Here is a 15,487-nt window from a genome sequence, read left to right as displayed (position 1 = left end):
ATTCAATTAAACATAATTTTATTAAATGGTTTTAATAATCCATATTTTGGTATAAAATCTAAACAATTATTTGTCAATAAATTTGAATAATTTAAATGTTTTTGAATTTCATTTCTAAACTTTTTTAAAGCGTTTCTCTCTTGAATTCTGTGCGCTATTTTGCCAAAAGTCCACTGACTTATCATAGCATTTGTGGCAATCAATTCAATCTCTTTATAAGTCATATGAAAATCAATTAATTTCAAGTCATTCCACTTCTTTGCCAATAAATAGATTCGTTTGGATATGTTTTGTGTGAATTTAATGATAACTTTCATGTTTTGCTGAGATCTCCATTTCGGTGAAACTCTTATATAAGCTGACAATCGTATGGATTGCAAGAGAACTCTTTCGTAAATATTTTTAGCGACAACTCTCTGGTCATTGACATTACTGTTCAATACACTGATTGATAGGTTCATCGATAGTTGTCCTAATGGCAGATAATTTTTTTTTTTAAATACTAGTAAATTATTTTTTATAATTATAATAAATTTAATTATTTAATGAAAACCTACTTAAAAGTGTTGAATTGATGCTCTTTAGCGATGAGTTTGGATTACAATTGAATGAATTGAGAATATTCTGTTCGCTGTATATACTAAAGTCCGATGAGACACACAATGTGTTAATATCAATGATATGACCGAAAAATGACAATTCATTACTTAAACTGATGTCATGTCCATCAAAGTGGAAATTCGTCTTCAGTTTAGACAAATTTACTTTCAGATTATATTCATTAAATCCGTTTAACATAATCTGTACGATAGCTTTGGCTCTCATTAGAAACGGTGTTATAAACAGAAAGTCGTCGGCTTGTATGAGACGGATCTCCGACGAGTGGACACCAAAATCATTGAAATAATGTTTAACTAACGACTCGACATATATTGAACACAATTCGCTGGACAACATACCTCCCTGTCTTATACCATATTTCATGTGATAAAAGATTTTTTTATTAGTTTTGATAATAGCTTTGAATATATAGGTTCGCAAATAATCTTTCAATTGATTACATTTATATGATTTTACATATGATTTGCCAACAATTATACAATTTTTGAGTTTAATATTATTATCGACAGCGACTTGTTTTAGTGATTTCGTATCATTTGATTCAATATATCGAATGTGTTTAACAAATAACTTGTTTTTGGCTCTCATTATGACATCAAACTCTTTGACAACAATTTCATTGTTAACAGTAATCGTATGAAACAATTTATCGATGATATCAAACATTTTATTTTGACTAATAGATGGATAGCAGCTCTTGATGTCTGCTCTAATAAAATATAATTTATTAAAATCTCCCGAATTCTTCATATTCTTAAGTTTTACAATACTTTCTTGAAGATAGTGTTGACCATTGATTGTGTAATTTTTCAATTGATTTAGGCGTAACTTCTTGAGAACTGTTAGATTCAAGTAAAGCAAACTTTTCAAATGTTTTGTGTCTGAAGTGTTGCTGGTTTTAAGTCTATTGATTTGTCGAAATTCACTGAATTTGGGTACAAAACGATTTGAAGATAAAATCAATACTTTTGACGAGTCTTTAGGTATAAAATTAGTTAATTGTTTATCACTTATTTGGACAAAAGATCCGCTTTTAATCAGTTCTGCAATAGCTTTGGTCTTCATTTTCTGCCATAAATCAAATCGATAAAAGAATAGCTGAGTCCTATAGTTGGCTGTTTCGGTGATATAAAATTTTGTCCTCAAAATAGTTATCAAATATTCAATTATCCATCGAATCAATTCATCAATTATTTGATTTGAATTTGAAATATCGATTAACTCTTCAAACCATTTAATATCAGTTAATTTGATACCTCTTTTAAAATCAGATGTAAAAAGCATTGTATTTAAACCCGTTATTACTAATAGTTTGCAATTTTCGTAAAAAATCCGAAAATTGTTTTTATTGCCAAACAATTCAATGGGAATCACATAATAAAGAACTGAATAAATCAATTGAATGATCTGTTTGTGAGTCGTATAGGAATCCAATGCATATCTCAACTCATATCCATAATTTCGGATCAAATATGAATCCTGAGGACAATATTTGTCGAGAAGTTTATCAAATCGACATTTTTTATGTCTCACTATAATTGAGTTCAATATTGAAAACAATTGTCTCTTCGCATCTGTGGTGATGAAGTGTTGACAAGAGTTGAATATATGTCCAAACAATTGATACGATTGAAGACACGGTTTGCTTAATATAAAGTTTGCCACAAATTGTCCCGAAGTTTGTCGCGAATAAAGCATTAGTTTCCGATCTATTCGGCACTTCTTAGCCAATATTGACTTACCCTTCGATGAATTAGTCGCCGATTTGTCACTTGTTGTCGATTGACTGTTAATATTGACCTCATTTATGACATCAATTATTACACAATCGCTGTCCTCTTCGCTGTCTTCTCTATCCTTATGAGCGAAACTCTTGAAAAACTTATCCATTGTTTTCAATGACTTTTTGTGATTAAAATTCAAAAGTTTTTCTGTTTTATCGACAGTTGTTTTAAAATCACATTTAATAAGATTCTTGTGATTCCAGACTTTGTTAACAATACTTAATCCAAACACTTGTTGCCAACAATTGTCAGAAATGTCTTCAAATATCAGACATTTATTCAACAGATACTCAAAGAGTGTCTCTTTTAGTATTGAATACAATTGTGATAAATGATTGGCGTTTTGCTGCAAATAATTGAAAGCCTCACTTCTGGCTATCACCTGATTTGGTCCATAATTATTGTAATAGTGATTCAAAGTGGTGTCAGCAATGGTCTCAAATGACTTTTGACATTTCGGTGATAATAGTTGTCGATAATTAAGACTTTCATTGCTAACAATCCATGTTTTTTGACAAAAGCTTATCAAGTCTTCGTTGAGATGACCATCACTTTGGATGCAATCAAAGGCAATGTTATCGAGTCGTATAACACTTGAGTACATAATCTTCAGTACGTTTTCCATTGAATTCATAATTTGATCACAAAATTAATGACAAAAAAGTGATAAAAATATGTTTAATATATTTAATAATTAGTAATAATTATTGCTAACAATCACGTGTTGCTAATCACATGTTAATAGCCAACGGAAACATTATTTTTAATGACAAAACTGTGATTACAAGTGTTGTGATATAACTTATAGTTTAGTTTGTATTTAATAATAAAATATAATCAATAATATAGTGTCGATATATTGTATTTATTTGAATCATATACAGTAATAATATTAAATATATTTTTATTTTAATTACAATGATTTTATATATTTATCGAATAATAATAATAATATAATCTATSAATATTACATTCAATACATGTAATATACATGTAAATAACTTTGAAACTAATGTCGAAAACATTAAAATATGGTTTATATTTAATCGATTAGATAATGTTTATCTCTATAATGATTATTAAGTTTATAATGAATATTATAACAGTTGAATACATTATTTTTTATAACTTTATTAACAATTAGGCGATACAATAGAATAAGTGTTTTATTTATTTGTGTTTAAAATATGTTATAATCTATAGTTAAGTTACCGTACATTATATGAGAATCAGACCGTTTAAGACAAACATTATTAACAAATCAGACATAAATTGGCGAACAATTAGAGCCGACATTCAAATCGTTTTTCACACTTATTGCTGTCCTTTCTATTAAAAAAACAAATTATTAAAATTTATTTATATTGTTATCAAATTTAAAACTTAGTGATTAACTATACCAGAGATCTCTTTCAAATCAACACAATTGGTATTTGCATTGGGATTGGCCCGACGTCTTAACCAGAAATACCAAATGAAAGCATAGAAAGGTATGGCTAATACAGAGGAAAGTGTGAAACCCCAGCCCAACACCGCAGACCATAACGGGTAGTCATAGTTATAAAACGAGAGACGTTCAGAATTGATTACATCCAACACTATAACACACTTTTAGATAAAGAAAAACATATTTTGATGATTTCATAATATCATCAAATAATGGTAATAGTCTTACAACAAGAAAACAGGGAGATATGACTTTCCACGATAATACCCAACACCAATGAGGTCGGTGTCCAATCATTGACTTAATGTCATCTCTAAATTTTTCCGATCCTTCAATTGATAGAAATATTGTAACTTTTTTAAAATAATTGATTACTATTTTAATTAATTTTTACCATAAAAATATGTGACAGCAATGGCTTCAAACATAGCCGAACATAACAGCGATATTCCGGCCGAATATCTGTCGAACCAAACCATTGTATATCCGCCACCCTTTCAAATGGTTAAGAGATTTAATTTTTATTATAAAAATAATTATTTTTAWTAATTTTTTATTTATATTTTTTACTTGAGTGCAGTTAACGAGTGCACCAAAAAATGAGGTGCAGATGACAATTGCTGTGAAATGTTCGCGTTTAAGACATTTGATCTTAAACTCATCCATTAATCCTGTGATAACTGCTTCGAGTCCTCCCATCTAATGATTTAATAAAAGTTTATATATATATTTAACAATTTTTTAATCCACAAAATATTAAATTGTAAATATTCAAATAAAATAATATAATTATAAATATACCGCAGAGTCGAGTCCTAATGTCAAAAGCATAATAAAAAACAAAAGCGACCAAAACTTTGCAAACGGAAGGGTAGATATGGCTTCGGGATAGACCTATAAATATGTGACAAAATTAAATTATAATTTTTTTTAATTAAGATATTATTAATACCTGAAAAACCAGACCATATCCCTCTGAGGCTACATTTTGTATCTCTTTATTCATACTGTTAGCCATATAACCCAAATACGTGAAGATAACAAATCCCGAGTAAAATGATGTCAAAGAGTTGACGCTCGCAGTTATCAAACAATCGCTACAAAAAACCGTCAATTTATTAATTCAATATTCATTTAATTAATTAATTATTAAATAAAAATAATTCAAATAATTGAATACCGATAGCAATTGTTATGAAACTTATTGAATGAGGCATATGTGAGATGTACACCAAATCCGACACCAATTGAGTAAAAGACCTGAACGGCTGCGTCCACCCATACCGACGCCTCATATAATTTTTCCAGTCTTGGGTTTATGTAATATAATATTCCCTCAACTTTAAAAAAATAAAWTATTTAATTTATATAAATTATAATAACATTAAAAAAATAAATATTAAATAATAATTACCGGCTCCGGGAAGAAATAGGCCTCTTATTAAAAGAATAGTCAATATAAAGTATGGAGCGGTTGCTGTAAACCAAACCACCTTTTTTGATGATTAAATAAAATATACAATAATTTACAATTTTTTGATGATATAAAATTTAAATTATACAAAATATTGACAAAACATTTGATACCTTTCCCGATGACTTAACACCTTTGAATAATGAGAAGTATAGGATACAGAAGACCAAAACCAAACAGCCTATGAGTTCGGGTCTAAGAGTTCCCATTCCTGTTAATCCATCGGATTTGTCAATTTCCAAAAGTCCTCTCCTTTTAATATGTTTTCAAATAAATATCATTAAAATATTATCTAAATGTTGATTATTTAATAATTTAACTAATKATTAAATTAAATATTTTATTTTTACTTATTATTATTTAATATAATGTATTATTCTATATACAAATTTATGATTCATAGATACCATCATATAAGGTAATGAAATTTATGTTATGGATATAAAGTAAATAATAAAAATATAAAATATAATCAATAAATTGCTGCTAAATAATTAATTAAAGTCTATAATTAAGCAATTAATCACTAGTAATGAAAACAATGAATATAATGACAGTATGTTTGATGTCTTACCAGAAAAACTCTTCAGTGGGTGAACTCCTATTCGTTAAATTAATTTTATGGCAATCAGTATATTCTGTGGYCTCAATGTTGGCCTTATTATATGTAATGTTAGATTTGCATTCAATGGCTTGCATTTGTGATACCGAAAAACAATTAGCAGTATTATAATCATTATCGCAGTGCTGCCATGGCATCAGATCACCTAAACAATTGATTTAATCAAATTTAATTTATTAATAACTAATTTTAATAATAGATTAACAAACAAAAAATCTCAATTTTTGATAAATTATAACAATTAATAGCAAACCTGATGTTAATGTTTTAATAATATAATATGTAGTCCACGCTATGATAACATTATAGTAGAAGGAGACGTACCACGAGATCAATACACAACAATAGCCGATGCCCTTCATTGGTGGACATAACTTATCCCACATTTTAATGGGTCCACATTTGGTGAACTGTCCCACAGATAGCTCGAGAAAAAATAGAGGCAATGCTCCAAATATAAGCATAGTTGTATAGGGAATCAAAAATACACCTAGAACCAATTTTAACATTATCATCAAACATCATTATATTTATATATCATGATTAATATTTTTAACATTACATATTCATGCAAATATTAATGTTGAAATTATGATAAAATTCAATATAATTATTTAACATACCACCACCATTTTTATAGCACAGATATGGAAACCTAGAAATATATTTAAGTTATATATAGTATATATATATTTGTTAACTAATTAATAATTTGAATCATTTTTAATAGTAAATAATTTTTATTTAAAAAAATAGTATTTAGCACTTTATTGTATGTTTGAAATATTTAAATTAATATTCATTTATTAAATAAAATACTAAAAATTTGAAAAAATCTATAACTTATATCATAATTTGCTGCTATATAACAATACTCATAAAATTTATAGGTCTAACTCTATATTCTTAATAAATGCAAAATTCATTGACAATCTTAATGTTTATTAAACTGCATTATTCATTATATAATTAATTTGAAATACCGATACAAACCTCCAAACGTTGGATAAGTCGACAGCAAATCCAATAATAGAGAGAAGAAAATCAATTTTTTTGCTCCATTCGGGTCTTTCTTCATCACCACTTGTTGTTTCAAATTTATTATTGATATCATATTTTTCGACAATTTTTAGCTCATTTGCACTTTTTATATCAGTATTTTTATCTTTGAATTTTAATTTTGAACGAAATTTTGAAAACTTTTGTTTCCATTTGGATATCATTACAGAACTGCTGTTTTCGCTGATAGTATCGTCCAGTTCTTCATTATTATTATCAAAATGCTTTGAATGAAACTTTTGTCCCGTAATTAATAACTTGGGACTCGAATGAAGGGATTCATAGCCTTTAAAAGATAAACATATTTTTTTAAAAAAGGAAATATTAAAAATTAAATATAATAGATATATTATAGTAATAATTATTATCTAAATTTTTAAAAAAATAGATAATTCWATGAAAAAYACACCTAAATCTATAAAATGTTGTGATTTATTTTGAAATGAATGACGAGATAAGAGGTCGACCTGAACGCCGACATCCGAAAAGGATTTGTCGTCAATAATAGTATCAATATTTTCCAGTGATAGTGAAGATGACATTATTATAATTGTTGCAAATTGTGTCACAGTTTTTATTTTCAAAGAAATAAATCAAATTATTTTTTTGAAATTTTTATATTATAACATAATTATTAAAGATAACAAAATACATTAATCTTTTTAATGTATGTATAATAAAGACAATAATTTTTGGCGAAATGTTGTTAAATTTTTTAATTGACAATTCAGTTATTAATAATATAACAAACATTTCACAGTATTTTTTCTTAAGTAATTTACATTATTAACTATATTAACACTTATATTTACAGTATTATTTAACTTTATAGTTAAATTAACAACAAATAAATACAGGTATATATATTTATATATATATATAGTATATGTTATATTATGTAATGAACAGTTAACAAGTATAGCACATATTTAACAAAAACATAGTTAAGTGTTATATGAGTCGTTGTCAGATGAAAAGTGAATGTCATCGACGATGGCTTATAATTTTCACCAAAAAGTCTTAAAAATCATCAAACAATATATGATATGACTAACACACATACACACACTTAACCATCTATTGAAACCCTGAAAAAAGCACTGGAAGTGTTTGTGCGATAAAACTTTATTATTATCATCAAAATGAGTGATGAAAAGCAAATGAGAAATAGAAGTTCCAGTTTTTTTATATATATTTGAGACTAAATTTTGTATAGTTTAAGCACTAATCATATTAATATAATATGTCAGTCCATACAACTAGTTATGTGTTTTGAGAGATGAGAGAGATATTACAAAAATTCTTTACATAACTTTAACATTGCGGACAAAGCTATTGTCAATTTGATTGCAATATAACTGAGAGAATATTAAGAATAATTCACTTCTACTAAGAAATACTAGAAGTCTATCATCAAAACAGGCTAACTGTCCTATAAAGTCAAGTGCTATACATTTTTACACCACTAATCATATTATTCATTTGACTGTATTATTATTTTTTATTATTATATACAAGTATAATATGTGTGCCGTCTATTTGTTAGTTCATTTAATGCTCGAAAAATATATCACTCATATTATTAATACTTCATTTTAATTTCAATTATTTTATAGATAAAAACTTTTCAAAATATTGTTTTTTAAAAAATCAATAAGAAATAAATTGGGTTTTAAAATATGATAATACTCTCCAAATCTAGTAGTAATAGTCATATATTATATAACAAATTTGTTGTCCTATTAATAGATAATTTAAAAAATTTACTCTAAAACAGTAAACAAATTAATCAAATAAATTGAATGCAAACTACAGTATATTATAAAAATCTATCAATCAATTATAGAAATAATATTCACACAAAATTAATGCTCAATTAATAACTTTATTAAACAAAATCACAATTTTGAAAATACAAATCAATATTAATTGTGTAATAAAACAATAAACAAAAGTAATACAAATTTTGAATCTAATATTTATAATTTTAGAGCTAATAATTTGTGCTCAAAAACAATCAGTTTTTTCAATGGATTAGTTTCCTCCACGAAGTCGAAGGACTAAATGGAGAGTCGACTCCTTTTGAATGTTGTAATCCGAAAGAGTGCGGCCGTCCTCCAGCTGTTTACCGGCAAAGATCAGACGTTGTTGATCCGGAGGAATACCCTCTTTGTCCTGGATTTTCGCCTTCACATTCTCAATGGTGTCCGATGGCTCCACCTCTAGAGTGATGGTCTTACCGGTCAATGTCTTGACAAAGATTTGCATACCACCTCTCAGACGAAGGACCAAATGCAATGTCGACTCTTTTTGAATGTTATAATCAGATAAAGTGCGGCCGTCTTCGAGTTGTTTGCCGGCAAAAATGAGTCGCTGTTGGTCCGGAGGGATACCTTCTTTGTCTTGAATCTTTGCCTTCACGTTCTCGATTGTGTCCGAGGGCTCGACTTCTAAAGTGATTGTTTTGCCGGTCAATGTCTTAACAAAGATCTGCATTCCGCCTCTCAAACGAAGGACTAAGTGAAGGGTTGACTCTTTTTGAATGTTATAGTCTGAAAGGGTGCGGCCGTCTTCCAGTTGTTTGCCTGCAAAGATCAAACGTTGTTGATCCGGAGGAATGCCTTCTTTATCTTGAATTTTTGCCTTTACATTCTCGATTGTGTCCGAGGGCTCGACTTCGAGTGTAATGGTCTTTCCGGTCAATGTTTTTACGAATATTTGCATTCCTCCTCTCAATCGGAGTACCAAATGAAGTGTAGATTCTTTTTGAATGTTATAATCGGAAAGAGTTCGGCCGTCTTCTAGTTGTTTGCCGGCAAAAATCAATCTCTGCTGATCCGGAGGAATACCTTCCTTATCCTGGATCTTTGCCTTTACGTTTTCAATGGTATCGGAGGGCTCGACCTCTAATGTGATTGTTTTGCCCGTTAATGTCTTGACAAAGATCTGCATTCCTCCTCTGAGTCTGAGAACCAAATGAAGTGTCGACTCCTTTTGAATATTATAGTCGGAGAGAGTGCGGCCGTCTTCGAGTTGTTTGCCCGCAAAAATGAGTCGCTGTTGATCCGGAGGAATACCTTCCTTGTCCTGAATCTTTGCCTTTACGTTCTCAATGGTATCGCTGGGCTCGACCTCCAATGTAATGGTCTTTCCGGTCAACGTTTTGACAAAGATTTGCATTCCTCCTCTCAAACGAAGAACCAAATGAAGTGTCGACTCTTTTTGGATATTATAGTCAGAGAGAGTGCGGCCATCTTCGAGTTGTTTGCCCGCAAAGATCAATCTTTGTTGATCCGGAGGAATGCCTTCCTTGTCCTGAATCTTTGCCTTCACATTCTCGATGGTATCGCTCGGTTCGACCTCAAGAGTGATGGTCTTTCCGGTCAATGTTTTGACGAATATTTGCATTTTGTCTGAAAATTAATTATCAATTCAATCGATTAAATAAATATCAAAAAATAACGAATAAATTAATTAATTTAATCAATGATTTAAAACAAAAACCGTTGAAAAACTTAATGCGTATTAAATTGAAATAGACTTACAATTAGTGTTCAAAATATAACGCAATTAAAGATTAAATATATTTTTAATTTAATTCAATTCAATGAATGAGACGTCTATTAGACTCAAACACTAGTAATAGTATAGTTCCTAACAAAGCATTCACTCAGCTTTATATAGACCAACGCCTGTACTCTCAAACTTGGCTCTGATTGGCTAACAATTGAATGCGACGTTTGTTAACTAATCTCTGATTGGTTCAACTGTTTCCAGGCTTTGGTCGAAATATCGAGAATACGGATGAATTGAATTGCATTACAAATGTATTATAAAAATAGTTTCCAACAAAAAAATAAATAAAACGAGTCATACGTTTAGTTCACGTATGTATTTGAATGACTTTGCAGTCAATGATTGCAGTGTTGGCACTAAAAGTATACTAAAGTACTCTATAGTACTGTATATATAAATGTAATACCAATGCAATCAAACTACAAGTTTAGTACTAATACTAATAGCACTGCACTATACTATAGGCAATACATTTAAACATTGAGTCAATTGACTGAAAAAATATTTTCCATTTATTTATTACGAAATTGTTTTATATTTTTGTTTTGTTTTTTTAGTCATATGTCTAGTCATACACTCTTTATGGCACTAATTGACCTCAGATTACAATATTTATAATTGACTGTAATATTGATAATATATAAATAAATGTTAATAATTTAAATATATATACAATATATTATCAATAATAATAAACAATTACCAAAAAGGCATTTATAGGTTATTATATTAAAGTATATTATATTTAATTTAACATTTACTACATATTATACTACATTTCATGTTATTATATTAAAGTATATTATATTATATTTAATTTAACATTTACTACATATTATACTACATTTCATGTCATATCATATATTTTGCTGAATAACAAGTTATTTACTTAATATTTAGTTATCATAAGTAAAATTATTTTTAAACTTTTATTATTAAATAAATTATTTTTATTTCATATCAAAAGATTGTAAACAAATAACAATTTTAGAGTTAATGTCTAACAGATTATATCTCTTCAGCTAATCTTCGAGTTATTGCAAACTTTTTGAAGATTGCGTCATATTTGACAATCCGTTAAAACATTAGATTGAATGAGTCGTTAGGATCTAATAGTTTAAGAAAAAAATGATAGTTTAATATAATTTTAAAGTGTAAGCAATTGGTGGCATCACATGACTTACACCTACAGGTTCAACGACTCGGTGCTTAACCTCATCCGCCAGCCATTGGAGGCGATCCCGGCCCACATCCGCCCGAACTAAATGACCTAAAGTTGCTCTTTGGAGGTCTTCTACCACCACCGCCGCCACCACCACCTCCTCCTCCTCCTCTGTTGTGATTGGATTGGGAATCACCAAAACGGGATCCAAAGGGCAGCAGTGATTGTAGACTAATAATACATTTGATAGAAAAACCATTAGATATTATTTATAATTGGATTTTATTTTTGAAATTAATTACAAGAATACTATAAAATTGATGACTGCTATCAATAGCTGTAAAGGTGTGGACCAACTGAGTGATCGGTTGGACACAATCTCACCTCCTATTCGGGTTGAAATACATAAGAAATAATGTTATTAATATATTAAGACATTTGAATATTTATTTTATAAACGAATACTCACTTGAATTAATATAAACCATTGTGACTGAAGAAGTGATCGCAATAATTGTTTTACATTTCAATTGTTTATCGAATTAAATAATTTATTTAATTTTTAAATTTTTTTTATTTTATTTACTATTTTTGGCAAATCATATGTTTATTACTGTAGTGATAGTTGTCAACAATTTGTAACTTTTCTATATATATGTAATATAGTATTAAGTGTACGTAAGTTTAGTTATGAAAAGGCACTGATTTATCGTAACAGTTATGACACGTAATGTTTCAATGTTTACATTTTAAAGGGATTTTGAAAAAGTTGTTGAAAAGTAAAAATCATTTGAATTTTTATTCAATTATAGTATTGATAATTGAATTAAGTTATGATTAAGTCATGTATCCATAGATTGAGACCAAATGCCAAACATTTGTGTTCAAGAAATTTGTCAAACAGTCCTTCAATTACCATATTTGACACAAACACTAAACGCTTACAAAAAGATAAATCAATTGATATGAAAGACAACCAAAAGTATGACTATTTAAAAGATGAAATCGCTTACCGACTGGTGGACAGAGTTTACGATATTAAGAGACACTTTCCAGTAGTTGTCGACTTTGGCTGTTATAAAGGATTGATATCTAATCACTTAACTAATGTTTGTATTMAAAAATTGAATTTTTAATTTGTTATAATAAAAACTTATTTTTTGTGATTAATCTTATGTTAACAGGAAGTGATTGATTGTCTTATATGCTGTGATACATCTTATAAATGTTTACAACACATCCCGTCTATTGATGGCATTGAAACTATTAAATTAGTTATCGATGGCGAGACACTACCACTTAAAGAAAATAGTATTGATTTAGTGATCAGTAATTTAAGTATACATTGGGTTAATGGTTTGCCCAACGCTTTTGATAATGTAATGAAAAATTGATTTTTAAAAATAATTGTTTTAAAGTATTTTTTTAAACTTGTGTTAAATTAGATAATGAAATGTCTTAAAGAAGACGGCGTTTTCATGGGTGCTATGTTTGGTGGACAGACATTGTTTGAGTTACGGTCGTCGTTACAAATGGCAGAACTTGAACGCGAAGGCGGCTTTGGTCCGCATATATCGCCATTTATTTCGGCTCAAGACATGGGTGCGCTGTTAACTCGAGCCGGTTATTCAATGATTACAATAGACACGGATGAGATTAAAGTGAATTATCCGACGATTTTTGAATTACTAGAAGATTTAAAAGGAATGGCAGAAAATAATGCTTTAATTAAGAGGAAAAGTCATTTGCATAGAGATTCGCTGTTATCGGCGGCCGCTATATATCAGTCATTATATGGTAATACCGACGGTTCTATTGCGGCCACATTTCAAATATATTATTGGATTGCTTGGAAACCCCATCCAACCCAACCTAAACCAATTGAAAGGGGTTCACAACAGTTTTCGCTTAAAGATATACCAAATTTAGATAAAATTTTAAAAGACAATAAAATTGATTAATTTGTTAACTCAATCAATAGTTTATTAGTTTATATATATTTGATATGATTTATTGGTATTTTACATTTTAGACTTCATATTAGTGTCAAAATAAGATTATTTTTTTGGAATGATTTATAATTATTAATTTGGATAAACTTATAATAGGATTAACTTTATATTAGAAATAGATTAGCAATAATTGTTTAATCAGATAATAAAACCAATAATAATATTATAAATTTACTGTTTTATTGGTTTACAATAATATAAATATTTGTTGTAACGTTGTCTGTGAATTGCTCTCAATATATTTGTACTTAAATAGAGAGCCAACCAATAGTATTGAAGTAACAAACAGTTTAAACACTGTTTGGCACTCATTGTTGAATAAAACACAAAACGGTTGGATATTATTATTATATTATGTATTGAATGTATGTTTCAATTGAATTACATTTTTATAAAAAATAATTTAAATATTTATTATTATATCATATAATCATTGATYGATTGATTTGATTATCATTTGTTTGTTTGTTGACAATAACCAACTTTATTGACCTAATTATTATCACAAAATGTCTTCATCTGTAGATCAACTAAAGGAGAATATCATACCAGAAGACCAAATCATTAAAACCAAAGATAAAGATATGAAGACTCGATCGAAAGGCAAGACTGTCRTCAAAACAATAGCATCTCATCAGAAAAAGACGGACACGAAGACTAATAATGATGGAAGTGGTGKTCAGTCGAAGAAAATTAAAACCACAGTCGCGACAAAAGGAGATGAAGCGACCAATGAAGGTCAAGGAAAGAAATTTTATTTTAGTGTCCATAAGATATATTCGGGTGGAGACGAGTTCTCATTTGAAGAACTTATGGGTCAGAGATGGATGAAAAAGAAGAAAAAGATTGACGAAGAGTTTAAGTGTCAACAATTGGAACAAGAGGTGGCTTTTCTAAGACAACAGATCGAGCGCTTAATTCAGCAGAAGACCAACGAAACGGCGGCCAAAAGCGAGGAGAAGCCATCTCACGACTTAATGCCTCCGCCACCGACCAGTGCCGACTCAAGCGGCAAATCATTTCATAACTCGACAGAAAATCCAGGAAACGCCACTTCATTTATGGTCCGCGAGTTATGGAACGGCACTCTTATGACCACTCAATGCGATAATAATTCAAAACCTGTAACAATGAAGGCTCCTGAAGAAAATAAAGAAAAGTTTACCATTTTTGCCGATACAACTATTGTTCCACAAAAAGAGGACAAACGAAACAAACCTCGAGATTCAATAGCATTTGATTATACGATAGCGTTGCCTAAGAATGAAGAGTCGTTCATCGCTAAGACCTCATGTTTTTCGACTCCAATGGCCGACAAAAGTAGACGAATTAACTTTGACTTCAATGAAATGCCCACTAATGCCAATTTTGTCGGCGGAATGACCGCCAAATTGAGTCCAATCATTGAAACGAGCCGTGAATATAATAGTAAATCGTCGTCGTCGGCCTCATCGGGAACATTGAGTGCCCGAAGTGGTCCACTGAGACAAAAGATGTCTGCTTACGGGGGGTCGCGGCGAGTGTTTGCCACAAAAACAACGGATACAATAAATAATTAGCATTTTATTAGAATATATATATAATTTTTTTTAGCATTTTAACGGTTTGGATATATCACTCCATTTGTATATATAATAATAATAATTATAATAATCATTAATTTTATAATAATTTTACAAAAAAAAATCTGATTTGTATAACAAAATATTAATACATCTCTTATCAAATCT

The 15,487-nt window shown here is 29.2% G+C and overlaps 5 protein-coding genes across 7 annotated transcripts; 1 reads left to right on the top strand and 4 right to left on the bottom strand.

The window, feature by feature from the left end:
- Window positions 1-21: 21 nt before the first annotated feature.
- Window positions 22-3,039, bottom strand: LOC128952912 (telomerase reverse transcriptase-like). Its single transcript, XM_054298374.1, has 3 exons — window positions 558-3,039; window positions 121-472; window positions 22-58 (listed from the first exon to the last, which is right to left on the bottom strand). Exons 1-3 carry the CDS (start codon window positions 3,037-3,039, stop codon window positions 22-24), a joined length of 2,871 nt encoding a protein of 956 aa, XP_054154349.1.
- Window positions 3,040-3,621: 582 nt separating this feature from the next.
- LOC128952911 (sodium-dependent dopamine transporter-like) lies at window positions 3,622-7,549 on the bottom strand. Its single transcript, XM_054298372.1, has 15 exons — window positions 7,417-7,549; window positions 6,942-7,293; window positions 6,572-6,603; window positions 6,202-6,438; window positions 5,901-6,093; window positions 5,440-5,578; window positions 5,267-5,345; window positions 5,033-5,192; window positions 4,805-4,949; window positions 4,654-4,746; window positions 4,423-4,551; window positions 4,247-4,346; window positions 4,081-4,181; window positions 3,806-4,013; window positions 3,622-3,734 (listed from the first exon to the last, which is right to left on the bottom strand). Exons 1-15 carry the CDS (start codon window positions 7,547-7,549, stop codon window positions 3,667-3,669), a joined length of 2,169 nt encoding a protein of 722 aa, XP_054154347.1. The 3' UTR covers window positions 3,622-3,666.
- A 1,323-nt stretch (window positions 7,550-8,872) lies between these two features.
- On the bottom strand, window positions 8,873-10,684 carry LOC128952318 (polyubiquitin-C). Its single transcript, XM_054297694.1, has 2 exons — window positions 10,553-10,684; window positions 8,873-10,420 (listed from the first exon to the last, which is right to left on the bottom strand). Exon 2 carries the CDS (start codon window positions 10,413-10,415, stop codon window positions 9,042-9,044), a length of 1,374 nt encoding a protein of 457 aa, XP_054153669.1. The 5' UTR covers window positions 10,416-10,420; window positions 10,553-10,684; the 3' UTR covers window positions 8,873-9,041.
- An 858-nt stretch (window positions 10,685-11,542) lies between these two features.
- On the bottom strand, window positions 11,543-12,361 carry LOC128952328 (glycine-rich selenoprotein-like). 3 transcript variants are annotated; one of them, XM_054297707.1, is made up of 4 exons: window positions 12,215-12,361; window positions 12,048-12,132; window positions 11,768-11,976; window positions 11,543-11,692 (listed from the first exon to the last, which is right to left on the bottom strand). In XM_054297707.1, exons 1-3 carry the CDS (start codon window positions 12,231-12,233, stop codon window positions 11,799-11,801), a joined length of 282 nt encoding a protein of 93 aa, XP_054153682.1. In that variant the 5' UTR covers window positions 12,234-12,361; the 3' UTR covers window positions 11,543-11,692; window positions 11,768-11,798. The 3 variants fall into 3 exon arrangements, with proteins under 3 accessions (XP_054153682.1, XP_054153683.1, XP_054153681.1); XM_054297708.1 differs by having other exon boundaries at window positions 11,774-11,976; XM_054297706.1 differs by lacking the exon at window positions 11,543-11,692 and having other exon boundaries at window positions 11,707-11,976.
- Window positions 12,362-12,513: 152 nt separating this feature from the next.
- LOC128952316 (uncharacterized) lies at window positions 12,514-15,357 on the top strand. Its single transcript, XM_054297691.1, has 4 exons — window positions 12,514-12,854; window positions 12,930-13,124; window positions 13,191-13,542; window positions 14,283-15,357. Exons 1-4 carry the CDS (start codon window positions 12,579-12,581, stop codon window positions 15,314-15,316), a joined length of 1,857 nt encoding a protein of 618 aa, XP_054153666.1. The 5' UTR covers window positions 12,514-12,578; the 3' UTR covers window positions 15,317-15,357.
- Window positions 15,358-15,487: the final 130 nt, after the last annotated feature.

Source organism: Oppia nitens, unplaced genomic scaffold (assembly GCF_028296485.1).
Source record: "Oppia nitens isolate AA-2021 unplaced genomic scaffold, nextdenovo-longstitch-racon4-pilon3 scaffold1_pilon_pilon_pilon, whole genome shotgun sequence".
Lineage (NCBI taxonomy): Eukaryota > Metazoa > Arthropoda > Arachnida > Sarcoptiformes > Oppiidae > Oppia > Oppia nitens.
Note: the sequence above shows the minus strand (reverse complement) of the source record. Positions and strands in the feature narration are given on the sequence as shown.

Bases quoted from the DNA above. Each gene is read 5' to 3' on its own strand.
- LOC128952318 (XM_054297694.1), bottom strand. From the start codon at position 10,415: ATGCAAATATTCGTCAAAACATTGACCGGAAAGACCATCACTCTTGAG.
- LOC128952328 (XM_054297707.1), bottom strand. The intron at 11,977-12,047 runs GTAATTAATTTC...ATGTATTATTAG, and splicing joins ATCAATTTTATAGTATTCTT to TCTACAATCACTGCTGCCCT.
- LOC128952912 (XM_054298374.1), bottom strand. From the start codon at position 3,039: ATGAATTCAATGGAAAACGTACTGAAGATTATGTACTCAAGTGTTATA. The intron at 473-557 runs GTAGGTTTTCAT...ATCTGCCATTAG, and splicing joins CATCAATTCAACACTTTTAA to GACAACTATCGATGAACCTA. The intron at 59-120 runs GTTTAGAAATGA...ATAATTGTTTAG, and splicing joins GAGAGAAACGCTTTAAAAAA to ATTTTATACCAAAATATGGA.